A 25,328-nucleotide genomic window follows, 5' to 3' on the forward strand; every position below is an offset into this window, starting at 1 on the left:
TGAATATTGTGTTCTTTGTCACAAATCTCTTTATCTGCAAGTATGCTTTATAAAAATCAAATTCTGGGATTCATGAAGGCATCAGCCTTGTCTTTTTGCTAGCCATTACAGCGTTACCCTCCAAGATCTTTTGGCTTTTTTGAAGGATTTTTTCATGTTAAAATTGAACCGACACACTAAGACTGCTTTTAAATAATTTTGGTTGTTCTGAGGCTGGTTGTCATAAACAGCTTTGGAATATATGGAGAGTTAGAAGAGCCATCTCGAAGTGCAGGTAAAGCTGCACCTGGAGTTTTTATGCTTTTGATCTACTTTAAATTTGGTATTCAAGGATAAAAATTGGGAATTCGAAGTGGAGGTTTGCATACAGCTCTGTTGCAATCTGTTCAGAAAAACTCTTTTCCATTCACTGAATTCAGCTGGAAAATGAGTGTAGCACTTTCCTGTCTGTTTGTTTATCCTTTAAAACTGCTTCAGAAGCTGACCGACAATAAACAAATCATTAACCTTTGTGACACCTTAAAAATAAACAAAAAACTTACTGGAATTAACCCTGGTTTCCTGCCCTCCTGTCTCTCTACTCCATAATTCCAAAGGACCGGGGAGGTCTGTCTTCACTCGAGATCCATCCCAGCTTACTGGAGCACTCATAAGGACATCCCTGAAAAAAAGTGCTATGGGATTTGGCTTCACAATCATCGGAGGGGACAGGCCTGACGAGTTTCTCCAGGTGAAGAATGTGCTAAAAGATGGACCCGCTGCACAAGATGGAAGAATTGCTCCAGGTCAAGTATTATTTTTGTAAACTTCCATTTCCTGGGGCACTTTGGAGAACACAGCTTGAGGTGCAGGAAGTTGGATGACTCCATCCACATCCTCACTAAATTAAATATTTTCATATTTGTGAAAGATCTGTGCAGAGCAGTGGCTGAAAAGGAAAAGAAGGAGCATTCTAGATAAAAATTGACTTTAAGGGCACTTCTGAAGATTTCAATACTTCTGCTTTAGCAAAGACACTTGTTGTCATGTTTATTCATAGAATGGTTTCTCTCTCTGTAAGTGAAGTAAAAATAATGTGTTTGAATCCTGGTCTGTTTTGCCTTGTTGCTGCCAAAAAACCACGACACCGATTATTAAAACTGCAAAAAGCACACAGCAGGAGTGAGGAAGCAAAGTTGTGTGAGCTGGACAAATGAGGAGAGAAGAGGGATGAGCAACCCATGAAGACTTTTGCATTTTTTCATGGTTATTACATGTGTAATTAGGTTACCTGTAACCTTACCATAACCTCTGGTGTGCATATTAGAAACGGCAAAATGCTTCTTTACATATAACATAAACACTTACTCTTGAGGAAAGGAGTAAAAGAATTTATACTTTGAATGATAAATACTATTTACTTACGAAATGGAACAATTTCCTGTTTTGTTGCTGATATATTGTTTGAACTTATATATTTATATGTGGTTCATTTTCCACCTCTGCAAAAATGTAAACAAGAACTGCAGAACTGTTGGAATGAAAATATGTGTAGATATTCTGATTGTAGTTCATGGCATAAGGGAGATCCCGTTTTATTGGTGCCTGGGCATTAAAGGAATAGGACACTTTGCAGGATGTATTGTACCTCACATGCAAAGTTTCACATCAAAATTATGAAAACACTAAACAAGGTTTTGGGATCTGAAGCCTACATAAGTTCATTTTGAAAATGTATTCTTAGCCGCGTGTGGCAGCAGTGTAAGAGTATGGAGCGTGTGTGTGTGCGCAATCCTAGCTTATGTTCAGCTAGTCCTAAAATAAACCCAGGGCCAAAAAAATCCGATTTATTCTGCATAGGGTTTAGGATGCTCTGCAATGTGAATTAAAGTAGAAGACATCTGCTTGCTGTTGTGTGCGTGCTCTGCTTCATCTCCCGTGGCTGTACAGTATCATTTTTTAAATCTGCTGCAGATTAAATTTTATATATTTAGCACACTGTGTCCTGAGATGAAATAGAATAAATGCAAAGAGGAAATCCTTTATGCTTTTTGGCAATATTAGCCATGAGGTAATATCAGACATTAGTTATTAATTTGAAGATAGCACTGTGATTTCTTCAAGGTAGGCTTTTGTTGAAGGTTTCGCTTCTGTTTTTGACATCATCAAAATTTCTTTGGTAACAGGCGACGTCATTGTGGACATAAATGGAAGCTGTGTCCTTGGCCATACCCATGCAGATGTTGTCCAGATGTTTCAGCTCATTCCCATCAATCAGTATGTGAACATGACTTTGTGTCGTGGGTACCCTCTTCCTGATGACAATGAAGACCCCGTGGTGGATATCGTGACAGCTACTCCTGTCCTTAATGGCCCGCCGGTGGCCAAGGGAGATGCTTCCATGTCAAGCCAAGATTTAGTAGCAGCAACAGTTGTGTTGGACCAGCATGGGAAAGTGTTGGTCAACGGTCGCCTGAACGGCCCTTCCATGGATTCAGCGGAGCAAAGGGTCTCCTTTGCCTCCTCAGGAGGCTCTCAGCCGGAGCTGGTCACCATCCCTCTGGTCAAAGGGCCTAAAGGCTTTGGGTTTGCCATTGCAGACAGTCCCACAGGCCAGAAGGTGAAGATGATTTTGGACAGCCAGTGGTGCCAAGGCCTACAGAAAGGGGATGTCATCAAGGAGATTTGCCATCAGAATGTGCAGAGCTTGACCCACTTGCAGGTGGTGGAGGTGCTCAAGCAGTTTCCAGTAGGAGCAGAGGTGCCCCTGCTTATCTTAAGAGGAGGTACAGACAAAATTGCAGTTGTCATATTGGTTATAAGCTTTTAAAAGTCCTATTTTAGTGTGCAGTCTTGACAGATAAGCAGCAGTTCATTATATCTCTGAGCCATCATTTTCTAAGTTTGATTTATACCCCTGACTATTTAGGGTGCGAGAATGTTGCTGGGGTTTTGTTCGAGGTTTTAGTTAGGTTTTTCTTTGGGTTTTTTTTCCTCAACAATTATACGGTGATATGTTTATGCGCTGTCTCTTCCAAGTCTCTGGGGAGTGCTAAAGCAAACACATGGTCTCCAGTATAATGCAAAGCATATGGTGGACTGAGTTTTGTGAGGTTCTCCAAATATATTCTAGTAACTGTGTCTGTAATGAACAGGGGATTGCAGGAGATGGGAAGAAGCATTAGCAAAGAGGTGGGGCTGATCACTGGGAATAGCAGAAAACATTAATATTTTTTCTTTGCATATTCATACCTCTTCCTTGCTTGTCAGTCTCAGACCAGAATACATCTTCTCCCCAAAAACTGTAGTAGTTAGTGTGTGTTGTCTTTCAAAGGGAGCTGAATCTGAATGGATTATGAGGCAGCTCATGGCTTCTCAGTGTCCCTTCAGGCTTTATTGTAACCCTGGCTTCAGCCACTAGCATTTGCAAAAATCTCTGGATCTTTTTCTGTATAAATACTCCTTAATCAGCTAGAGAATAATTAGATTTCTTTGTGGCAAGTGAAATTCCTTCAGACAAGTACATAAGTCTCCGTATGCCATGAACTGAGGGGTGACTTGGTTGACCAGCTTCTAGCAGAAAGAGAAATAGATATTTTTCATTGTTGTACAGCTTTCACTTCTAAGTGAGACTTCTTTATAGTGATGGTTTTGGTCACTGCCATTTAAAAGCACAGTGAATCAGCCGCTATTATTTTCATCCCAGGGGCAGCTGATTATATTGCTGAAATGTTGTTGAAACTTTTTGTAACCTGCTATTAAAGTTACTTTCTATTTTCTTCAGGTCCACCCTCCCCTACTAAAGCTGCCAAAGGAGTGAGTATTGGTGATTGTAATTAACTTGTTTCCGACCTGCTTTGTAATCTCATTTCCTCTGTATTTTAGTCCCTGTGATAACCTGCAAGATGGTTTAGCAAAACCCCATCTGCTTGGTAGGCATAAATTCTTCGTCTAAGTACCTGCTGTTACAGTACCCATTAAAAGGGAGACAAAGTACAGCATCTATTTGTTTCATTCCTAAAGGAAGTTTATGATCCTTTGATTCTTCTCAGTCTTCGCGTAGAATTAATGGACTGGTTAGTGCTCCGTTCTGGAAATGCTTATATTTGGATCCATATTTTCAGCAAGTCTCTATGGAGCTGTACATTCCTAGCTCCATACTCATTGCTCTTGGAAGTTTGATTTGTCAGGGCATCTTTAATATATATTAGCTCAAGAATCCTTGAGCTTTTATTCTCAAGGAGCTTTTATTATTTACTAATATATATTAGTAAAGAATCCTTGGTCTTAATAGAACAACCTCTGATTTGATAATGCTCGTATTAATGCTTGTGTTTATTATGAAGGTTTCTGTTGTAAATTAGACTGGTCGAACACAGATACTTCTTTAGAAATGCTTCTTGTGCAGAACAAACCAGGGCAATTTATGAAAACCCCTTTACCAGAACATAGCTGTAACTTCTCTTTCTCTTTATCCTGCTGTTTGAGTGCAACCTTAGTTGTATCCCAGCAGTGGAATGACACAAGCATACATGTTCACCATGCTCAAAGATGACTATGCTCAGTAAGATCTTCAGATTCAGTTCCTTGCAAGCATCCACCTGCCTGCACTGAATAAATCAGAGCAGAAATCCCTGCAGTTGGAGGGCCCTGGTCCTGTCAGCATGGATCCCATGGCAATGTGCTAAAAATAGTTTGGACTTGGGGACTGGCATTCTATTCCAGCACACATACAGCAGCAACAGCCCACAGAGTGCTCAATGCTCAGTGGCATTAAGCAGTGTGGCAAAATAATTCACTTAAAAAGGGCAAGTTCTTATGTGTATAAACATACAAGAAGTGTCAAACTGCCGAATGGCTCTGGGCAGTTTCTTCTGCTCTTGGTGAAAGTGCAGATCTGCGTCTGTTCTGCTCCTGCTGTGGTTTAGCATGCACTGCCGTGTGCCAATTTTCCAGGCTGGGTTTCAGCCCAGAAGAAATATTTATTTTTTTGCATAATTGATTGGGGATTTAGATGAGGGACCACAAGGATGTTTGGGGTCCTTGTCTCATGAACAGGAGTGTTTTCAGATCATGAAAATGCAAAAAGAGTTGTTAATACCTACACTACCCAGGTGTGTCCTCCTGCCCCATAAGTATATTGCTCGAGCAAACAGCTCATGCTGGGAGCACCCCTGGTGCTTGTGGGGAGAAGCTTGGCAAAGGACAGGAGGCAGTGGTGGTGGAGCAGCGTGTGCCTATGGTGCTGGATTGTGGCCCAGAGCCAGTCAGGCGCCTGACATTCGGTGTCTTCTCCAAGCATGATCGGTCCTTTATGCCCTAGTTCATCCCATGTGTTGGTAACTACCAGCATCTGCCCATCTTCACTCCTCTCTGAGCATCACTCACTTCAAACTCTTTCCAAGCCAAGTCTCTAGTGGAAACTCATCTACCAGTGAGGAAGCCTTTAGTACTCTGGTCAGACATATCCACTGGAAAAGCTGTAATTTTGTTCCTTTCTTCCCGTCTATTTCTTCTGCATGGTGTTCATTGTCTTTGCACCCACAAGTGTAGTCATGCCTTTATTTAATGTGGATTTTGCATCCATGGGCTGTTTCAGAAGGAGAGGCAGGACAGTTCCGGGAGTTTGGAAGCTGTCAGCGATACCATTCCGCAGCCGATGCCCTTCCCGCCCTCTGCTGTGCGACCAGGCTCTCCTAAACTGGACCCATCTGAAGTCTACCTGAAGTCTAAGACAATTTATGAGGACAAACGTAAGTTCATAATCTTCAACTTGAAAATACTCACTTATGAAGGCATTTTTTCTTTTGTTGCATGTGCAGTCAAACTACTGAGACTTTGTTGCTAAGTTTGTTAACCTGCTGTGGATAAAGCATTTCAAGTAATGCATAATTCAAACACCAATCAGAAAAACAAAAAAAATAAAGTACGTTTCAACCGTATTTTCAGTAAAACAGTTAATTGCACAAATAATGTCAGGGATGGTTCTGAAGTAAACTGCAGCAGATCTGCTTATAAAAGTAGTTCTCTTGTGTTACAGAGTGGCTTTTATCCTGGTCTGCTGCACAGATGTAGTTGAGAGTTCTGCTCTGAAAATAAATGATACCATTTTGAAAAGAGAATATCACTGTTTTTCTGGTTGCTGTGTTTTGTCACTAGAAGACTCAGAGTGTACCACCAGAGCATAATCCAAGATAGCTCCTTACATGTTTTGAAATACTGTTGTTGTTTTTTTTTTCTTAGCTCCAAACACAAGAGATTTAGATGTTTTCCTGAGAAAACAAGAGTCAGGCTTTGGTTTCCGGGTGCTTGGTGGGGACGGACCAGATCAGCCTGTAAGTGAAACTGCTCACAGTTATAGTATTGCTGTTGGAATGATCCTACTCTGTCATCCTCATTTCCCATCATCCCATCCAGGCAGCTCAGTGATGGCAAAATTGATTGATTCGTACCTGCCTTTCAGAGATCAGGAATTAGTCCTCATTACCTTTATTTTTTTCCCCTCTTTGTGGACTCCAGTTTCCAAGGTTTTGCGCCTTTTTCACTACTGAGCCCGTCTTTGGCCACAATTTTCTGTCGGGCCGAGGACACTGGTGGTGTTTCTACAGCTGTCTCTGTCTCAGAGCCCTCGGAAGGGCCGTGCTGGTCCCCGGCCTTTGCCCATTGTCACCTGATCCAAATCAGTCATTGGTGAGCTGTGCACAGCAGTGCATCCTGGGAAGCAGCTGAGTGGAAGGAAGTGGTTGCTCCTTCTGTCAAAATTTCATTAGGCTGTTCCTTTCCTTACAGCCCAGTGAAACAAGGTTTGAGATGGTGACACACCCTTTTTTATTCCCTGCTTCTCCTGCTGGATTTTTAAGCAAGCGTTGTGTTGGAAGCAGACAGCCCTGGATGGTCTGTTCTCCAAGGGCAGGTTTTAGGAGACTCCCCTGTATTTTCAAACATGCATAAGTTTCTCTTTGGGAAGAAGCTCTAAGACTTGTACTATATATCAGGGACCTTTCTTTAAGCTGTTTAAGTGGAGAGAAAAAGCTTTTGGAACAGATCTGCATAGATTGTTTTCTGATTACAGTAAAGGAATTCAGTTTCTCCATTCCCAGCTGTGATCCAGTGCTAGCTTTTTTTTTTTTTTTTTTTCCCTTCCTCCCTCACTAACCTGCATTTAAAGTAAAGAGCAAACCCAGAGAATGTTACTTCTGTTGCACTTTATAGCATTTGTGGTATTTGGTTTCCATAACGCCCATAGCTGTTATGAAGTGTGGAGCTGATATCTTGAGTGCTGTGTACTGATGAGCTACCCACCATTGTTTACCTCCAGCATACTAGCTGTGGTTACCCTTAATCTTCCATTTAATTGAAAGTGATTGTAGCATATGAAATTCAGTGTGGTGTTCTTCTCTGTATTATATTTAGTAGCACTTTTAGAGGTGGGGGGTAAGCAGAACTGATGGTGTTTGAATTCATTATCTAATTACCAAAAGCTGAGAACTGAAGCAACTTGAAATGTGGAACTGTCTATAAGCAACTTTTCAGAAATGAACTTGAGTTTGTTCAAAAGCTTTTATTTCTTCCCCAGTCATTCTTCCTCATTCTTTGTAAAAAAAAAAAAATAAATAGAGTAGATTGAATGTCAGAGGCTTTTGTGTCATAAATGTCTAGGAAATCATATCTATAATAAGTACATGGTGTGTGCTCATTTCAAAACCTTTGCTCTCTAATAAACTGTCAAATATGCTCAAGAGAGAACTGACAAAAATATGGATTAAAGATTTTTGAAGTATTTAGTGAATGCTTTGAGACTCGATTGTCTCCACTGGATCAGTGTGTGCAGAGTACACTTGCTGGCTGCATTTCTGCTAGAGCTGGGCAGTGAAGTAGTCTTTAAAAGAGTCCTCCCCAAAAGACCTCTTCTGTGCAGATTCACCTGGATTCCAACCACTGTGTGTTCTGATGAACTCACGTTCCCTTTCAAACCCCTGGACTCTGCTCACAGATTTATATCGGAGCCATAATCCCATTGGGAGCAGCGGAAAAGGACGGGAGGCTGCGTGCAGCAGATGAGCTGATGTGCATTGATGGAGTCCCTGTGAAAGGGAAGTCACACAAGCAAGTTCTGGATTTAATGACCAGTGCCGCACGAAACGGGCAGGTGCTGCTCACTGTCCGGAGGAAGATCTTCTTCAGTGGTAGGTGTCTGCTTGCCTAGAAAAAGGACTTAGGCTGCTCAGCCCCACTGCAGTAATTAAGTTCCAGAGCAACTTCAGTGGATTTGATTACAAGCCCTAAGATTGAGGAGGGTGAGCTATAACTCTTAAATGGAGAAAAGCAGAATGTAATAGGCTTGGGCTGTGTTGCTCGCTAGCTTGCACTGCTCACACGGGTAAGGTTCTGAAAATTAGGACACAGGGGTGGTTTCTTCAAACCTTTTTGCAAGTAATAGTTAGAACAGCCATTAGTGCTATGGAAATTGCATAATAATGCAGTCTGTTTTCTCAGCATCCCGAAATGGTTTGGGTTGGAAGGGACCTTAAAGCTCATTTTGTCCCGCTCCCTGCCATGGGCAGGGGCACCTTATTCTCAAGTCTCTCGGCATTAGTGTGTAGGAAGATTAAATGTATTCAAACTAGAGCCGTTTCAGAGCAAGATCTTGAGATGCTGCAGTTTTAGATCAGTGTCCAGATCAACAGTTTAGAGAAGATTAGTCTGTGACTCCATGAATGACAAACCTGGGGTGGGATTTACAGCTGACAAGGGCCCACTGCTCTGATTAGCAGCTGCTGTTGCTGCCTCATGCTGGTACTGAGAACTGAGCTTCATGGTTGTGCTGAAGTTGCTTTGTGTGATTTGTTCCTTATTTGTTGTTTGTCTATTCCCTGCAAGGGGAAAAGCAGGCAGAGGAGGAGGAGCCACAGCCTGTCCTGACACAGAACAGCTCTCCTCGGCTGAACCGTGTTGACTTTGCCAACCAACCATGCCCGGAGGTCTACGACGTCCGTCTGCAGCGGAAGGAGAACGAAGGATTTGGCTTTGTCATCCTCACCTCCAAGAACAAACCTCCTCCTGGGGGTAAGTGCCATGTCCTGGTGGCTCTGCCTCTGCCTAACCTTGCTGGGGCTTCTCCATGGATATCTCTTCCTCTGCAGTGCTGCTATTTCCCTCATAGTCAGCTTTCATTTTCACTGGCACAGCTCAGCCAGTTGAGTGTTGGTCTGTCTTTCTTCATATTTTTGCTCTTGTTCACACAACTGTGACATAAATGGGGAAAAGGGAATTTATATGTCACACAACCCATACGCAAGAGTGTGCACTTGTCCCAGGGCAGCATTTGGGATGTAGATATTTGTCAGGCCATAGTGATGTTGCATTAATTCATGGGCATTTTAATGGAAGCATAGTTTCAACCTTGGCTTGATATTACCTAATCAGGTAAAAATTCTTATTTTGGGGATCTGAGGAAGTAGAGTGTACAGTATTTGGTGGAAAACAATGAACTTGTTACTGTCTTTGAGTGTGTTTGTCTAGAAAGATCATCAAAATGAAAAAGTAGTCTAGTCTGGTATTGCAGTTGTGAGATATGGACATGGCTCAGGCATAGTTGTCTCTTGTTCTGCCTCTGTGCTCGTCTCTGGGAAAAGAACTGAAATCAGTCTTTTTTCCTTCCTTCCTCAGAACGTTTCTTCTGTTCTCCAATCTGTCCATTCTGGCCGCATAGCTTTGGTTTCTGGAGGAGTCTGCACAGGGCACAGAGTCACTCTGGGGTGAACTGAGGGAACTGAGCCAGGAGAGCTGGAGGAAATTTGAGAAAATTATTACAAGTGCATATTCATCTCAGAGACCAGGAAAAGCAGTCAAGTCTGTGCAAAGCTGATGTAGCACCTTGCTGGCCTTGCACAGGCTCCCTGCTCAGGTCCTCACCTGACTGAATCAGTCCCCAGCAGGAGAAGTTTGATATATTTTTGAAGTGTGTTTAAGAGTTAATTTTTGTTTGCAGGTAGGAAGAGTTTGCCCATGCATCTGAATGTCTGTGTTACAGTGGATGGCCGTAACTCTCTCTGAGCCCACACTGTCTGTCAGGGTCGATGCATGAAATGGAAAACTACATTATATATGGTAAAACCAACTGTTCTGGTGCGCTCCAGGGCCACGCATTCTCACTCATCCCTTTGCAGATGTGATCCATTTCCTCCCCATGTTTTCCTTCAGGCACAGCACCCTGTACGTGAGAAGGCCATGCTGTGTGGTTGGCATCTCCATTCACTCACAATGAAGCATTCCTCGTTATTTGCAGGTCTGTCCTGTACAAGCAGTTTCACCCTTTGGAGCAGGAGACGAGGGACGAACACTGATCTCTGCTCTGTGGTGACCAGTGACAGGACCAAGAGAGCTGGAGCTGTGCCAGAGGAGAGTTAGGTTGACTATTAGGAAAAGCTTCTTCACCCAGAGGTTGGTGGGGCATTGAACAGGCTCCTCAAGCAAGTAGTCACAGGCCCAAGGCTGCCAGAGCTAAAGCAGTGTTTGGTCAACACTCTTCAGGCAAAAGGTGCGATTTGTTTGGATTTTGGGATGTCCTCTGCAGTGCCAGGAGTTGATGATCCTTGTGGGTCCCTCTAACTCAGCATATTTTGTGATTCTGTGACTGGCAGTTCTGGGTCTATGAGATGCTTATCTGATGTGCACATGATCGGATTCTTGAGGCTGCCCTGTGCAGGGCCAGGATTTGAATTTTCGTCCTTGTGGATCCCTTCCCGCTCAGGATATTCCATAATTCTGTGAATACTTATGGTTTTGCTGTGCCTGTTCTTGTTTCTTAGTGATTCCTCACAAGATTGGGCGGGTTATCGAGGGAAGCCCAGCTGACCAGTGTGGGAAGCTGAAGGTGGGTGATAGAATCTCAGCAGTAAACAGCCAGTCCATTGTGGAGCTCTCCCATGACAGCATTGTGCAACTCATCAAGGATGCAGGCAACGTGGTGACCCTCACAGTGGTGGCTGAGGAAGGTAAGGAAGGTGCCACCACACTATCAAAGTTGGGTATTTATCACTGCTGAAGTTTATTGGCTTAAATGGAGCACTTGAAGATGTTTGGAAATTACGGAGAGTAAATCTTAGAATATCCTGAGTTAAGTGGGACCCATGGGGATCATCATCTCCTGGAAATTGAATAAGTTGGAAGCTCATGTGTTTGCCCTGGAAGAGCTGAAGGCGGTGGCACAGAGAGAGGAGCTGCCACAACAAGGTGCTTGTACCCAAAAAGGAGCTAAAATTACTAACAATTCAGTGGAGAGTGAGAGAAATTCTCATGTGAGAGAGAGAGAAAATGCTGCTAACATAGAAACATCCTGTCCGGACTTTGTATTCTCCAGCCAAAGAGAAATGACCCCTCAGGGGGCTGCAGCAGCCACAGGATCATGCTTAGTGAGAAAATCTTCTCTCCCCAGCTCAGGGGCCCAGCTCCTGCTGCTGCAGGTCCTGCCAGAGCTCTGTTCCCAATGAGGCCACTGCTGTCAGGATGCTCTGTCCCTGCTCTAAGGCCACAGGGACTCCTGCTTTCCAAATCTCTCCATTTAAACCATGAGTTTTTGCTTTCTCCCGTGTTAAAACAGACAAATTCCCTAATGCTGCATCCCTGCAGCAGAAACATGCTGCAGTTCTGTCTGCCAAATCTCCCTTTTGGAAAAGCGTAACATCCCACCGCACGGGAAAAAAGTCTTGACAGGATTTTCCTGTCAGTCTTGTGCCTGCAAAACCTGCTGTGTCACCTGAGCAGCAAAGTGAGTCCTAGGTACTGCAAAGTCCCATCTTTGGAGACTGTGACGTAATGACAGTTCCCATGTAACACTGCATGCACTGTGGTATTGTTTCTGAACAAAAACGTAATATATAAAAAATCCAGTAATTTGGAGAGAAAAGCTGTTTTCCTGCCCTGCATTTTTCTTGAATGCTGCTTAATTAAACTCCCTGTCATTATTTTGTTAGAAAGTTGGCTTTCTTCACCTTTGAGATAAGAAATACCTAGAGCCAGGCTGTGAATAAAGCCAGCAGATGACTGTCTAATTTCACATTCATTGCAAATATTTAACATGCCATCTCAGCCTGCAACACAAAATTTCAAAGACTTAATATTCCTTTTTGTTAATGCTTGAAGTAGAGAGGCCTCTATAAGTTGTTATTTTTCTATTGAGATTTTTATTTTTATCAAATCTGGTTCATTCCAGTTTGAAGGGACACACTTCAAAGCAGTTGCCATGGGTGATGTTTATAAAGCAACTGAATTTGAGTTGGTTGAATTAGATCTGTTTTCTCTGCAGCTTTTAGTCATCAAATACAGACTGATTTGGGTTGGAAGGACCTGAAAGCCCATTGGGCTGCCATGGACAGGAAGACCTTCCACTTGTTTTCAAAATAAGTTTTCAGACTCTCAAATTTCTACCCATTATTTGTGTATGGCCTTACATGGACTTTGTGTAAAAACCTTTCCCGCTGCCTCAATTACAGATTTGGAGCCAAAATACAGAGAGAAAAACACAACCTGGGGAGACTCAACAAAGAGAGGAAAGAACCCCTCAGTACCAGGTGGTAAAACCAGAGAAAAGATCAGTCAGAAAAAATCTGTGGCTCAGAGGAGCTGAAGTTTGTGTGTTTGAGATGTAAAGAATTTTGTGAAAATGAAGGAGAAAGAAGCAGAAATGGTTCCACTGGAGTGGGAATTTATCTCCACTTTAAAATTCCCCTTGATGTAGCTGAAGATATATAGACTTTCGCCCACAGTAGAGCCCTGTGTAGTGGGGGAATCCAGCATGGATGTGGGTGAGTCGAGGCTTCAAGTACTCAGGGACAGAGCTGAGCCTCACAAGGCTGGTTCACACCAGGAAAATCCAGGATACAGCTCCAAAAACACCAAATGCCCTTTTTGCTGGAAGCTATTGAGCCTCACAAGGCAGAAACCCTGACAGAGTTTGCTGTTCCCTAGCTTTGTCCTCTGAGAGTGGCAACAAAACCTTTGCCTGGTCCCCTTCCCTCCCCCCAGGCTTTCACAGGCCTGTGATCTTGGCTTTTCATGGGATTAAATGAATTCCCTTCATGCGCCAGAAGAGATTCTTTAACATTTTTCAAAAAAGCAGGAGCCTGTCAGCTTTTGTCATGTATTAGCTGGGAACACACTAGATGAGGCTGCAGAGATGGCTGCAGGATTTGTACAAACAGATGGCGTTTTTCTTGCCTATGCTTCTAAATTAAAAATCTGAGGATAAACCAGGAGTAAAAGTTGACATTTTGTCTCTAGAGAAAAACCTCTTTAAGGCATGTCATGAGAACAGCATCAAGCAGATGTGTGGAGTGCTCGGGAGGTCTCGCATACCTGAGAAATTCAGTGTAATATGCTTTAAATTTCTCTTCCCTTAACATTCTTGAGCACTTTTTTGTATTTTAGTGGAGTTTGTTTGTTCTTAATTAAGAAATGCAGTGATGTGCTGCACCTAATGGGGCAGGAACATCTCTAGTTCTGGTGCTGAGAATGATTTTTTGTTTTTTAACCCTTTCAGGGAAAAGGAGTTAATAGTTTATATTTCAGCACGAAAGTCCATCTTGGGCCACTGCTGGCCATTGAGATTCCAGCTAAGAGGCAGCTTTTTGCATAGACTGTGGTTCTTTATTCTTAAGCGAGAGCGTCATTTTTGTATCCTGAAACACGGGGCTTTCTCCAGAAATGCACTGGATTTATTGTAAAGTGCACACTAACAGTATTTTCCCGGGAGGAGAAAATAACTGGAAGTTATTTTAAATGGTTTTATCAAAACCTTATTTTTTACTTAGCTTTTGGGAGAAGGCAAAAGACTTTAACGTTGCTCTTGATTGCCTGCCAGTGAACTCCTTCTCCCAAGAGACCAATTCCTCACCTTGCCTGGAGCTGGGCAATGGAAAACTGTGGTGCCTTAAATGAGTTGGCAGTTTCCCTTTATTTGATGGGGCCTACACCTCTAAATCCCCATTTCTCCTGCAGATGCTCATTCCGTTAACTTTACAGAGGGGTATTTATCAAATGGACATTGTTCTTCATCTCTTAAAAAAATCTAATGATAATGAATATCTGAACCAATTTCATGGATCTGATCAGCCCTGATCCCCTCTGGCATTCATCAAGTTGCAAACAGGCTAAAACCCTTCTGTTCATGTTAGGATCCGTGTTGGTATTGTGTTGGTATTTCCAGAGGAAAAGCAGAGTAAAAGAATAAAGAATAGAATTCCTAAGAATTTATTCCATAGAAGTGATGAGCTGTACTTATGTCCCTGGCTTTGAAAATCCTCTCTCTGTTGTGCCCACATGAGCTCGGCTCAAGGTGTCATGACTGCAGTCCCTTGAGAGCCGTAGCCCCAGCACTGGTGGTGACCATTGTCCTGGCTGCAGATTTGTGAAGTTGTGACTGTTGATTTTGTTTGGATTCTAGAGCAACGTGGTCCTCCATCAGGAACAAACTCGGCCAGGCAGAGCCCAGCCCCACAGCACCGACCACTGGGATTGGCACCGATCAACCCTGACAGGTTGGGAAAAGGGGCTAGGAATGGTGGGAAAAGCTTGGCCAGAGGGATTAATGTGAAGGCAACAACCACGTCCTTTCACCTTTCCATAGGGGAGCTACAGAAGGTGAAGCTGGAAGAGAAGTTTCTAATAGTTACCGGCTGTCCTGGCCTGAGCACAAGCACGTGGCACAGATGGATGCTGCTTCAGGTGTTGGCAGCCGTCATTCCCAGGTATAAACATCCACCCAGAGGGTGTGGAGACAAAGGGAATACTCATCCATCAAGGGACTCCAGTGGTATTACCACAGAGTTCTCAAAAGCAGAATGTTAAAACATTTCCCTGTTGGGTACAGGTAGAACAGTTGTGTACAGAAACATACTGAAGTGTCTCACAGAATGTTTTTGCTCATGTTTCAAATGTGATTATCTCCTGTGGGTAGTTGAACACTCATTATAGCTATGAAAGAAACACAAAATGCTTGTAATGCAGTGACTGTAGACCCTTTGGCAAAGTTTCTTCAAGAATTTGGTGCCTATCCCAGACTTAGAAGGAAAGATGTTCTGAATGTTTGGACTTAGATTAAAACCATTACCCCGAGTCACCCAAAGTTGGGATGAATGCTGTTTAAGTACTCAAAATATAGAAATATTGGGATATTTTTCTAGAAAAACAGAATGTTAAATCTGCCTACAGGTCCTCATCTCTATTTTTTTTTTTTTTTCCTCTCCCCCTGTGACTTCCTGCACAGAATGCTGGCTGTTTCCCAGTGGAGTTGGAAAGGGGCCCTCGAGGGTTTGGATTCAGCCTCCGAGGAGGAAAGGAATACAACATGGGCTTATTCATCCTCCGTCTGGCTGAGGATGGGCCGGCAGTCAAGGATGGGAGAGTCCATGTAGGTTTGGCTTCTCTAATCAATTTGTTGATGCAGTTGACACATTAATTTGCCCAGAATGGCAACAAACTTGGATTCTCACAAGCACAGGGTCCCAGAACAGCATCTGGGCCTTTGACCTTCTTCCAGCTGTCCCTGTGGCCACAGACTTTTGGATGAGACGTCCATGAACAGCTCTGGCCATCCTAAAGGAATTGTCTGCTTTGCTGGGATTACAGTAGCATCCCTGGGTGTGAGCAGCAGGTTACTCACAGGTATTTTTGGAGCCCCAACAAGAGATTGCGCAGTGCACCAAAGAGCCGGGAGGAGAATCACTGTTCAAGTCAGTTAATTTTTGAGGAATGTTTGTGTACATTGGGCTGCAGCTGTTCTATGCCATTTCTGGAGATACAATCCTGATTTTTTTTCCCCAAATGTTATGTTAATTCTTGCCTTTGTGTAAGGAATTCACTCTCAAATATTGTACTAAAAGCAAAGTACGTGGACACACAGAAGGAACCATGGTAAGCAAGACTCTGTGGCTGCTGCCCAGGGTTGGATTTTCAGAGGCTGGAAGTATCAAGGTGAGCCAGGTGGCCATGAGATGCCATCCCTTGCATTCCTTGTGCTTCCCTGTTGCTGGCACGTGGCTCTGGCTCTCTTTGTCCTGTATTTGCAAAATGGAGCTGGCACAGATACTTGCTGTGAGGCTTAAATGGATGTGGAATTCTTAGTATTCTTAACTTCTCTTACCCTGTTCTTCACAGTAATTAGTATTTTCCCCCACATGCTTGAGAGACAGCACAAGTTTAGCATTTAGTACTAATATTTTTTCTGATAGTCCTCCTTCAAGTGGTGTCACACTGAGCTCCAGGGCTTTGCTTTTTGGGCAAAGCAACCAAAAAAATTGTTCAGCCCAGAGAAGAGGAGCTGGAGGTCAGACCTCACCGGGGTCTGCAGCTTTCTCCCAAGGGGCAGGACTAGTGGCAGGCCCTGGGGGAATGGCTGGAGCTGTGTCAGAGGAGGGTTATGTTAGATATTGGGAAAAGGTTCTTACCTCTGAGGGTGGTCCAGCAGTGGAGCAGACAACCCAGGGAGTGGTCGCAATGCCAAAGCTGCCAGAGCTCAAAGAGTTTGGACAATGCTTTCAGGCACAGAATGGGATTGTCTGGGTGTGTTTTACAGAGCCACATCTTTGATCTTCTCATCCTTGACACTGAGCTCCTCTCAGTGCTAGCTTGTGCCAAGTCCCCAGCCCAGCCCGGAGCACGAATGGGCTGAGCTCACCCAGCCTGAGGTTATTCACACTTTTCATTTCTTGTCATCTGGATGTGGTGTCTCTTTCTGGTTGTACTTTAGCAGTGTGAGGAGGAGCTTCTCATCCAGCTAGCTGAGCTGTCCCGGATCCAGCCAGTCCATGAGGAGCTGGCAGTGACCTCCTTTGGCAGAGTGACTTCAGCAAAGCTCAGGAAGGTTCTCTAAGCTGCTAATTTTACACATCAGTGACATCTGTTGGCTGCCGTGTGCAATGCCAGATAGGCTCCCGCTCCCTTTTTTCCTCCATTTCCCTTCTCAGTTTTGCCTAAGAGAGAACTACTTTTGTGGTGTGCTATTCGAGCCCCTTTCCAGCAGCCAGGGAAGTTAGCGCTGGCTGAAATTACCTGCCTGGTACCTGTGAGAGTTGTTTACTGGCTCCGAGACCTCACCACTGATCTGTCCAACTTGAAATAACAATTCCTTTCCCTACGTCAAACCCGTTTGTGCGGTTTTCAGCTTGGTGCTGCGTCCTCCCCTGCGTAAGGTGACCTCCGACAGGTGTGATGTGGTGGATCCATGTGCTCCCTCCACAGCATGATCCAGAATCAATGAAAGTATAAGCACATCCTGTATCTGCCTCATCACTTGTAAATAAATAGAAGATGTGGTTAAGATTTCTGGAATCTTTTCCTGAGCAGACAACCTCTCTGCACCTCTGAACCCCCAGACCCTGGGGTAACAACCTGCTTGTAATCCGTGGAATGGTGTCACTAATGCCCACTGGATTTTAGCACGAGAAGGAAAACAGAAGCATCTGCCTCTGTTCTTTTTTCTTTCTAAATTAAAAACCAGTTCACAGTGTCCGAGATTCCCAAAAACTAATCTGCTGCTCTTTTTTCCTCAGGTTGGTGACCAAATTGTGGAAATTAATGGAGAACCTACCCAAGGAATCACTCACACACGAGCCATTGAGCTGATTCAGGCTGGAGGAAATAAAGTTTTGCTGCTGCTGAGACCAGGGACTGGATTGATACCAGATCACAGTACGTCGTCTCAAGGGCTTTTTTGGTGTTGAGGGCGCAAGGCAGGGAAGTAAAGTGGGATAAGGAGATTCTGCTGCTTGTTCACTGCAGTAGTTGGCAGTTGCCTTTGTGACAGCTGTGCATTTATTATTGAATTAAATTAAAATTTAAAATTAGATAAAATTATAATTGTTGAATTAAATTTAAAATTAAAATGATATAAAATTGAAATTATAGTTATTGAATTAAATTAGAAATTAAAGTTTGAAAAATAAAAACTGTATTTTCAAATACAATGAATATTTGGGGTAAAATTAGCACATGACAGTATGTAGGAGTATTGCACAATCTGAAATTATTTCATATTTCTCAGTTCTGTCCAAGCTAATCAAGTTTTTCTATAAATATACGCTGATTAACCCTGATTGCCTTTTAATTTAAATGAAAATTCTCTGTGCTACAGTATGGTTAAAAGTTTGTTTCTGTACATATTTACTTCTGGTTTTAGCCTTCTAAATTATGAAACACTTTGTTTTTCAAAGCCAGCACTTCAAGAAGCAGGAAAGGAACAACTTTACTCTCCAAAGGCATTCAGTTTGATTCACGGTGATTTCTGTGTCTACAAAAGGAAACCACAACTTTGTAGGCCAAAAAAACAAACCAAAAAAAACCCAAAAAAAAGCCAAAACAAAAAAAAAAACCAGGAAGGACAGCAGAGCAAATGTTTGTAGGAGCCACAGAGTTCAGAACTGATGACTTTTCCCAAGACTGCAAATCAGAGACTTATGGCAGTTGTAGCAGCAGCATTTTAAAGCAAAGAACATATAACTTCCTAAATATGCATTTTAGTCTTTGTAAGCCCTGATGCTGACACCAAGGTGCTGATGGCTAAACTTCCTAAATTTTAGGGTCACTTTTTCTGATAAGGAGTTTTTCAGTCAGAGCAACCCCAAGCTTATCCTTTCAAAATCCCAAACACACAGTTTGAGCTACCAAATACTTAGTGTGTTCAGTCACTTACTGGCATTCACTCAAAGGGTAAAATCTGCTCAAAGCTGTCTCAGTTTGTTTCCTCCTGAGAGCTAGAAAAGGGTCCTGAGCATCACTACTGGCCCTGCTGGTCACAGAAATTCCCTGAGCTTGAGGGAGAAACAGAATCAGACAAAAGGGAACCTCTGGAGCATGTCCAGGCCAGACCTCTGTCTAGAGTGGGGCCTGGGATAGGTGAAGGAAATGGTGAAGTGGGGAAGGGTTTATGGCCTCTTGCCTCACTGTTTAATCCTACATTTCTGATTGATGTCTTGCTTGCTGTGCTCTGTGATTTTTTTTTTTTTTGGTATGTACTTCTGGGCTTTTTCTCTTCCTCCTTCAGGTTTGGCTCCTTCCAGTCTGTGTCCCTACATGAAACCTGAACAACATTAAGGGCTTTCAGTGCTTTTCTTGGTTTTCCTTAAAGACTTGGTAAATCTGCATGTCTTCTTTCATCTCTTCCTATTTTTAAAGTGCAAAGCTATGAATAACCTCAACTTTTCACTGTTTCAGATTTCTTTAGGCATAACAGTTCTGGTTTGTTAGGTTTTATTAAATAGTGTAGGTCGGGGGCTTTTTAATTTGAAGTTTTGCTGTGTAGGCTCTAAAATTGTTTTGATTCAAGACCGTGTCAGTCCTGCAGAGACATAGCATTCTGACCACTAGATATTTTTTTCGAAAATCGCATCTTCAGGGTTGTTGTAGAACAACACAATTCAGAAAGCTGGCTAAATAAAGCTTTGAAAGTATGATATACTCCATAATGTTTTTTGAATTTAACTCAGTAGCTTGCCAATTATTACTTTTTGTGTGTTTAATCAAATCTCTTGCCCTTTGCTTCCAGGTGATTGGGATAGCTACAATCCTGCCTCATCAAATGTAATATATGAAGAACAGTCACCATTATTATCCTCATCTTCCCATTCTGCTTCCCCATCTGAAGTGTGTTATTTAGCAGTACTAGGAGAAGCTTTAACTAGAGTTCAGCTGTCTGAGGAACTGGAACAAACAGAGAACACTGTGCCTGACAAGATAAGCACTTTAACTGAAAACCTGTGTGAGAGGAAGCCTCAGTCTTCTCCCCAGAGAACAAAGAACAGATGGGAATGTCCCTCAAGTCCTGGGTTTGCAATCACTAAAGGTAGTTCAGAAGCAGGGACCAGAAGGGGCAGATCTGCCAGTCCAGCAAAGTCAGGGGCTGCTGAAGGATGCCCTCACAGGGGATTCCACAGCCCCAGGAAAGGGGATCCTGAGAAAAACAATCTCTCACGTAAATCTGACGGTTCCAGGAGTGAGAGTAAAACCACAGGAAAAGGGATGAAGAATAGTGACAAAAAGGAGTCTTCCCATGGAAATCGAGGAAGGTCAGCAAGTCCCCAAAGGCATCTCAGCAAGCCAGGAAGCACAGAAACAGTGGGAAGGATCCAAACATCCTGTTCTGTTGAGCAGTTGAAAGGTGGGAATGGTAAACCAGAAGTCACCAGGAAAGAAACGAAGCAGAAGACCCCGGGAAAGACAGAAGGGTGTTCTGCAGACCAACATTATCCAGTGTTTGGTGGGAATAACCTTCCCTTTAGGGACTCCAAGAGAAATGCCTCTGAGGATGATTTATTAACCAAGTCCAGCTCTGGAGACACAGGTTCCAGCAGATTCAAAACCTCCAGCCTTTCCAATATCCCACTGCTTTCCATGGAGGAACAAAGGAGGATGGAAACACAGGAAGTTCTTCTGCTGAACAGACACCATAGAGAGAGACACACGGAGCTGCCCAATGAAACCAAAGATGGAACTTCCCACCTTGAGAATTTTTCTCCAGTAAGGAAAACACTGATAACTCCTGGGCCATGGAGGGTCCCCAGTGGCTGTAAGGCCACCCCAGCAGCAGGGGTGCCTGGAAAACGGGTGTGACTGACTGAGAGACACGGTTTTTTAGAACATGTTTTGATCAGTTTTCTAGTAAGGGTAATTTAAAGCATTGGTTTTTCTCACACAGTTGTCTTTTTTTTTTTTTTTCCCTCAAAAAGTATTTGATTTGTTCTTATAATTATCTAAGCTCCAGAAAGGACTTTCAGGTTGCTTCAGTGAAACCCTTCCGTGAGCTGCTGTCCCCATGTCCCTTTGCAGGCCATGTCTGCTGCTCCCAGTGTTGCACTGCTACAGATTCCCCAAGAATTGTGAACTCTGAACAAAGTTATTTAATGCCTCTATTGCCAATGTGATCCTGACTCCCTTCCTGTTGTTGTGCCAAGCTGTCTACTGAATCCAGTCAATCTGACCCTTCCCGCATGGATTCCATTCAGAGACAAGGCAGGTTTGGGTGTTTTCTCTAGAGCAGGTTGCATGTTTACATCAGGAAACCCACGTGTTCTTGCTATGTCAGGGACAACATGGGCGAGTTGGTTCTGTCAGTTCCAGGACAGCAAATGAGCTGCTGATGCTGCTCAGTTCATATGTTTGCTGGAATTTTTATTCCTAATAGAAAGCCCTGGTACATGGATTTGGCACAATTTTGTAATTTTGCTTTTTTTGACACAGCAGAATCACTAGTTCCTTGATTCACTGGAATTTGTGTTGCAAACCTCCATGAGAGGAAAGAAAATTCTGCGTTCTGTTAAATAACACAATTCCTTTGGTTTCACTTGTGGCACCATGAAACCCTCAGCCTCAGTGTGGAGTTCATAGTGAAGTCCCATCTTGAATTATTTAATGCTAGTTAGGAATTGGGGTTTTTTTTCCCCCTCTGTAGAGGTAAGAACCGACCTTAGGACAGACTCGGCTACCAGAGAAGCTTTTTCAGTGAAGTTCTTGCCTGTATATTTTAGAACTCTCCCACCTGTTTACTATGGATGTGTGATCAAGAAGCATTGATGACAAACAGGATAGAGGAGACACACCACCTATGGTTTGGGCTGGCAGAGATGTTATAAAGAGGGATGCTACCACCAGAACCTACTGATACCATCAGTCCTACAGCTGTAAGAACAATAGAAATGGAAGGGGTTTATATTATTCGCAGTGATTATTTAGTGATTATTTCCTGATATCTGAGATTTTTAATGTCTGCAGAAAAGTGGCTAAAGAAGGCCCTTGGTCCAGTTTGCTGGAGAAAGAAGAGTAAATCATTGAGCTTTACTTAAAATACAAACATGATTTGCTCTTTGCAAGCGAATAACTCATTTTGGCTTTGAAACGTTAAAATGTTTTTGAAGGCTAACAAAGCACAGTGAGGCAGTTCTGAGTGGAATTCTTCACAAGTACAGCTGAGTGCTCAAACAGCTTTTAAACAAAGACTTTGGGAATTCAAAAGGTTTTGAAGCAGCTCTGAACTGTGCTCACCTGCTCAACACCAGGTGAGCCACTGACACCAGGATTGCTGTGTAGCATAACACATACAAATACTCCCTGGGAGGAATATGACTGTGAAATATTTAATACTCTGAAGCAGCCTGTATAGATATTGCCCTGTGTTCTTCCCCAGAAGTTGGTTGATGTTGAGCTGTGTGCACTCAACCTGACCACTGAGTACAGTGAAAAATCCAGTCCTTTAATTCCAAATGAATTAGCCCCACTGAAATTATTCCCTGGCCTCAACTCCTCTCTATTTTTCTATATGTTCATGTGACCTGATAATGTCTTACCTGTGTGTGATTTCTCCTTCCATAGACCTTGTATCTGTACTTCCTGTATCAGACTTAGCCATGTGGCCTTGGAATGCTACGCAATGTATGGATGTCCTGGGTGTAAATGTTTATATATTGTACAGCACCTTTATACAGACTTCTGAGGTTCTGACTAGAGAGAGACCTGTAAATCGCTCATTATTTTTTATATAGATATTAAAAACAAATTGCAGTTCATGGCCTGTTGATTCTGCACTGTCTAAACCAGGTTCTTGCTTGGCTTTCAGGGGCGTCATGCAGGTTTTACCCACAAACACGCTACTCTTCTCGAAAATGAATGCAGTTTATCATTTGAAGTCCTTGATCCCCCATTCAAAAAACAAATGTTCAGCAAAGATGGTATAAAAATCATTAAGTCCTGTCAAAACAGTACAGTGATGAAGTACTTGTCCTGTAGATTTATTTGTACATTTTGCTATATAAAATTGTCATCTCCTTTTACATCTCACAACTTTTCCTCGTATAGAAAATAGCTGTAAACAATTTAATACCAGCTGCAGCTCTTGTATGGCTTTAGTGCTTGATGTCCCACACCAGTTCCTACTGGTTTCCGTGCTAGCTGCCAGGATTCAGCCCCATTAATCCAGTTTTTCTGTGCATGGCATGGGAGGACAGGATATTGTAGAACAATAAAGCAGAAGGAAAGCTTCAGATACATACACTGAGAATCTGTTTAAAAACTGAATGTCAGTTCCTGATGTCAGTTTGCAGGAGGTGTTTGGCACCGCCAGGGCAACCAGTTTTACTTCTCTGTAGCTTTGGTCTGGGAGATACAGGGTTGCCCCCTCCTAACCCTTACCTCCTCCCCTCAGCTCTCTTCTCTAATATCCCCCTCTCAGCCCCTCACCCCTACTCGAAGTTCCAGCCCGACCCTACCCCATCCATCACTCCACCCTTCACCCCTCCCTGGCCTGGCCCTGCCCCATATCTCTCTCCCCCGACCGTCCACCTGTGCCTCTCTGCAGCTGCATGCAGGAGCCCGAACACGGGGAGAGTGGCCCTCGGAGCAGGACAACACCCAAAAAAGACAGTCAGGGACAACGTCTGTGGGCTGCAGGGTGTCACCAGGGGCTACAGGGAGGGGGGGGAAGGGGCCTTTAGGAGCAAAGGGGGGCTCCAGGGTCGCAGACACACTGAGAGGCTGCAGTTGGGAATTTGAGGGTGACACAAAGAGGCTGAGGGGCAGAGAGTGCCTTGAGAGGCAAAGTGGGAGGTGCCTGAGGGTGACAGGTGAACCAGCCCTCACACCACACCTAACCTCACCCTAAAACCCAACCCTACCCAGGTGGAGAGTGCACTGTGGAGGTCAGGGGCCAAGGGACAATGTCGGGGGGCTTGGGGTGCCACACAGACATTGCGGGCTGAGGGGCAAAGACAGGGAGGGGGGGCTTGACAGATGGAGAGTTCACATCGAGGGCTAGGGGTGCAAAGGACACAGGGTACCAGGTAGGGTTAGGGTACAGGTGCAGCAGCCCTCACCCCAATCCTAAGCTCACCCTAAAAAGCACCCCTAGGACCCCAGTTTTCCCCAACAGCAGCACAAGGCAGCAACCGTAATGGTGGGACAGCCCCAGAACCTCCCATCCCCCAGCAGCTGCAGGTAATTACCCCAATTAAAAGGTAGGGATGACGTTTGTAGGTTAGAGAGTTACAGGTAGGTGTTGGGGGCTGAGGAGATTTTTATGGGTTTTTTTTTAAGTTCTTTTTCAGGGCTTTAAGAGGTTATTTTAGGGGGTTTTTTTTGCTAGAGTTTTTTAGGAATTTTCTGGGAATGTTTAGGATACCTTTAGGGCTTTTTCAGGGCTTTTAAAAGAATTTTTAGGGAGTTTTAAGGGTTTTCTTACTACTAATTAAAATTTTTAGGGGGTTTTGGGATATTCTTGGGGCTTTTTTAGGACTGTTGAGGGTATGTGGAGGACTTTTTTAGGACTAGGGTATTTCTAGGGTTTTTGAGGGAGTTTTAAAGGGTTTTCTTAGGGTCTTATCCAGGCATTTTAAGGATTTTTGGGGTTTTTTTAGAGCTCTTTTAGGGGCCTTTTAGGGTTTTTGTTAAAGGTTCTTTGGGGATTTTTAGGGGTGTTTTAGGGACTTTTAATAAGTAGGGTATTTTTAGTGTATTTTAAGGGTATTCTGAGGCTACTTTTAGGTTTTTGTGGGGTGTTTAGGACACTTTGAAAACTAGGGCTTTTTTAGGGAATTGATAGGGTTTTTTAGGGTCCTTTCAGGGCATGACAGAGGCTGAGAGGCAGCTTGAGGGGCACTGTGGGGGCTTGAGGGTGGCAGAGGCTGGGAGCTGAGGGAAGAACCGAGAGAGGGGACAGTGGGTGACACACAGAGATGCTAAGGGTGGCAGGGGCAGCTGGAGCGTGACACCGAGAAGCTAGGGGCTGAGGGGCAAAGGAGAGGGGTTAAGGGTGACACACAGGAGCTGAGGGGCAGCTGAGAGGGGGCTTGAGGGTGACAGAGCCTGAAGGCTTGGAGGCAGAGGGAGAGGTTGAGGGGTAAAGGGCAAGGGCTTGAGGGCTGGACAGTCCAGCAGATATCAGAGCTACAGGGTACAGCTTAGGAGGCAAGTTAGGGTACAGATGCACCACCCCTCACCTCAGCCTAACCAGCCCCCCTAACAGCAGCTTTTTCCCCCAACAGCAGCACAACACAGCAACCCTAACAGTGAGACCAGAGCAGAAGCCTCCCGGTGGACAGGACAGCAATCCTTACACCACTACAACAACAGAACTCTCAGAGGACAAAAAGATCCACTGCAAAAATGTAGGGAAGACATCTAAGGGTTAGGGAATAACAGGTGGGTCTTGGAGGCTGAGCAGGTTTTTTTCAGGATTTTTCCACAACTTCTAAGTTGTTCTATATGGGATTCTTGAAGGTTTCTTAGGACTCATTTTGGCTTTTCAGAGTATTGTAAGGCGTTTTAAAAGGATATTTCAGCATTTTTTGGAGTATTGTTAGGGTCAGGTT

At 43.7% G+C, this 25,328-nt stretch overlaps 1 protein-coding gene across 5 annotated transcripts in view; it reads left to right on the top strand.

The window, feature by feature from the left end:
• The window catches only part of MAGI3 (membrane associated guanylate kinase, WW and PDZ domain containing 3), a 57,401-nt gene extending 34,869 nt beyond the window's left edge, over nucleotides 1-22,532 (top strand). For 2 of the 5 annotated variants that reach the window (XM_030230918.2, XM_030230921.2), the window contains 13 exons: nucleotides 597-785; nucleotides 2,166-2,765; nucleotides 3,764-3,795; nucleotides 5,579-5,732; nucleotides 6,223-6,314; nucleotides 7,973-8,165; nucleotides 8,860-9,045; nucleotides 10,791-10,976; nucleotides 14,423-14,516; nucleotides 14,606-14,726; nucleotides 15,245-15,388; nucleotides 17,529-17,667; nucleotides 19,520-22,532. In XM_030230918.2, the coding sequence (XP_030086778.1) occupies nucleotides 597-785; nucleotides 2,166-2,765; nucleotides 3,764-3,795; nucleotides 5,579-5,732; nucleotides 6,223-6,314; nucleotides 7,973-8,165; nucleotides 8,860-9,045; nucleotides 10,791-10,976; nucleotides 14,423-14,516; nucleotides 14,606-14,726; nucleotides 15,245-15,388; nucleotides 17,529-17,667; nucleotides 19,520-20,583 (3,194 nt within the window). In that variant the 3' untranslated portion in view covers nucleotides 20,584-22,532. Of the gene's footprint in view, nucleotides 1-596; nucleotides 786-2,165; nucleotides 2,766-3,763; nucleotides 3,796-5,578; nucleotides 5,733-6,222; nucleotides 6,315-7,972; nucleotides 8,166-8,859; nucleotides 9,046-10,790; nucleotides 10,977-14,422; nucleotides 14,517-14,605; nucleotides 14,727-15,244; nucleotides 15,389-17,528; nucleotides 17,668-19,018; nucleotides 19,108-19,519 lie in introns of all 5 variants that reach the window. The other 3 variants (XM_030230922.2, XM_030230919.2, XM_030230920.2) reach the window with 3 other exon arrangements.
• The last annotated feature ends 2,796 nt before the right edge of the window (nucleotides 22,533-25,328 follow it).

Source organism: Serinus canaria, chromosome 26 (assembly GCF_022539315.1).
Source record: "Serinus canaria isolate serCan28SL12 chromosome 26, serCan2020, whole genome shotgun sequence".
NCBI classification, from domain to species: Eukaryota; Metazoa; Chordata; class Aves; order Passeriformes; family Fringillidae; genus Serinus; species Serinus canaria.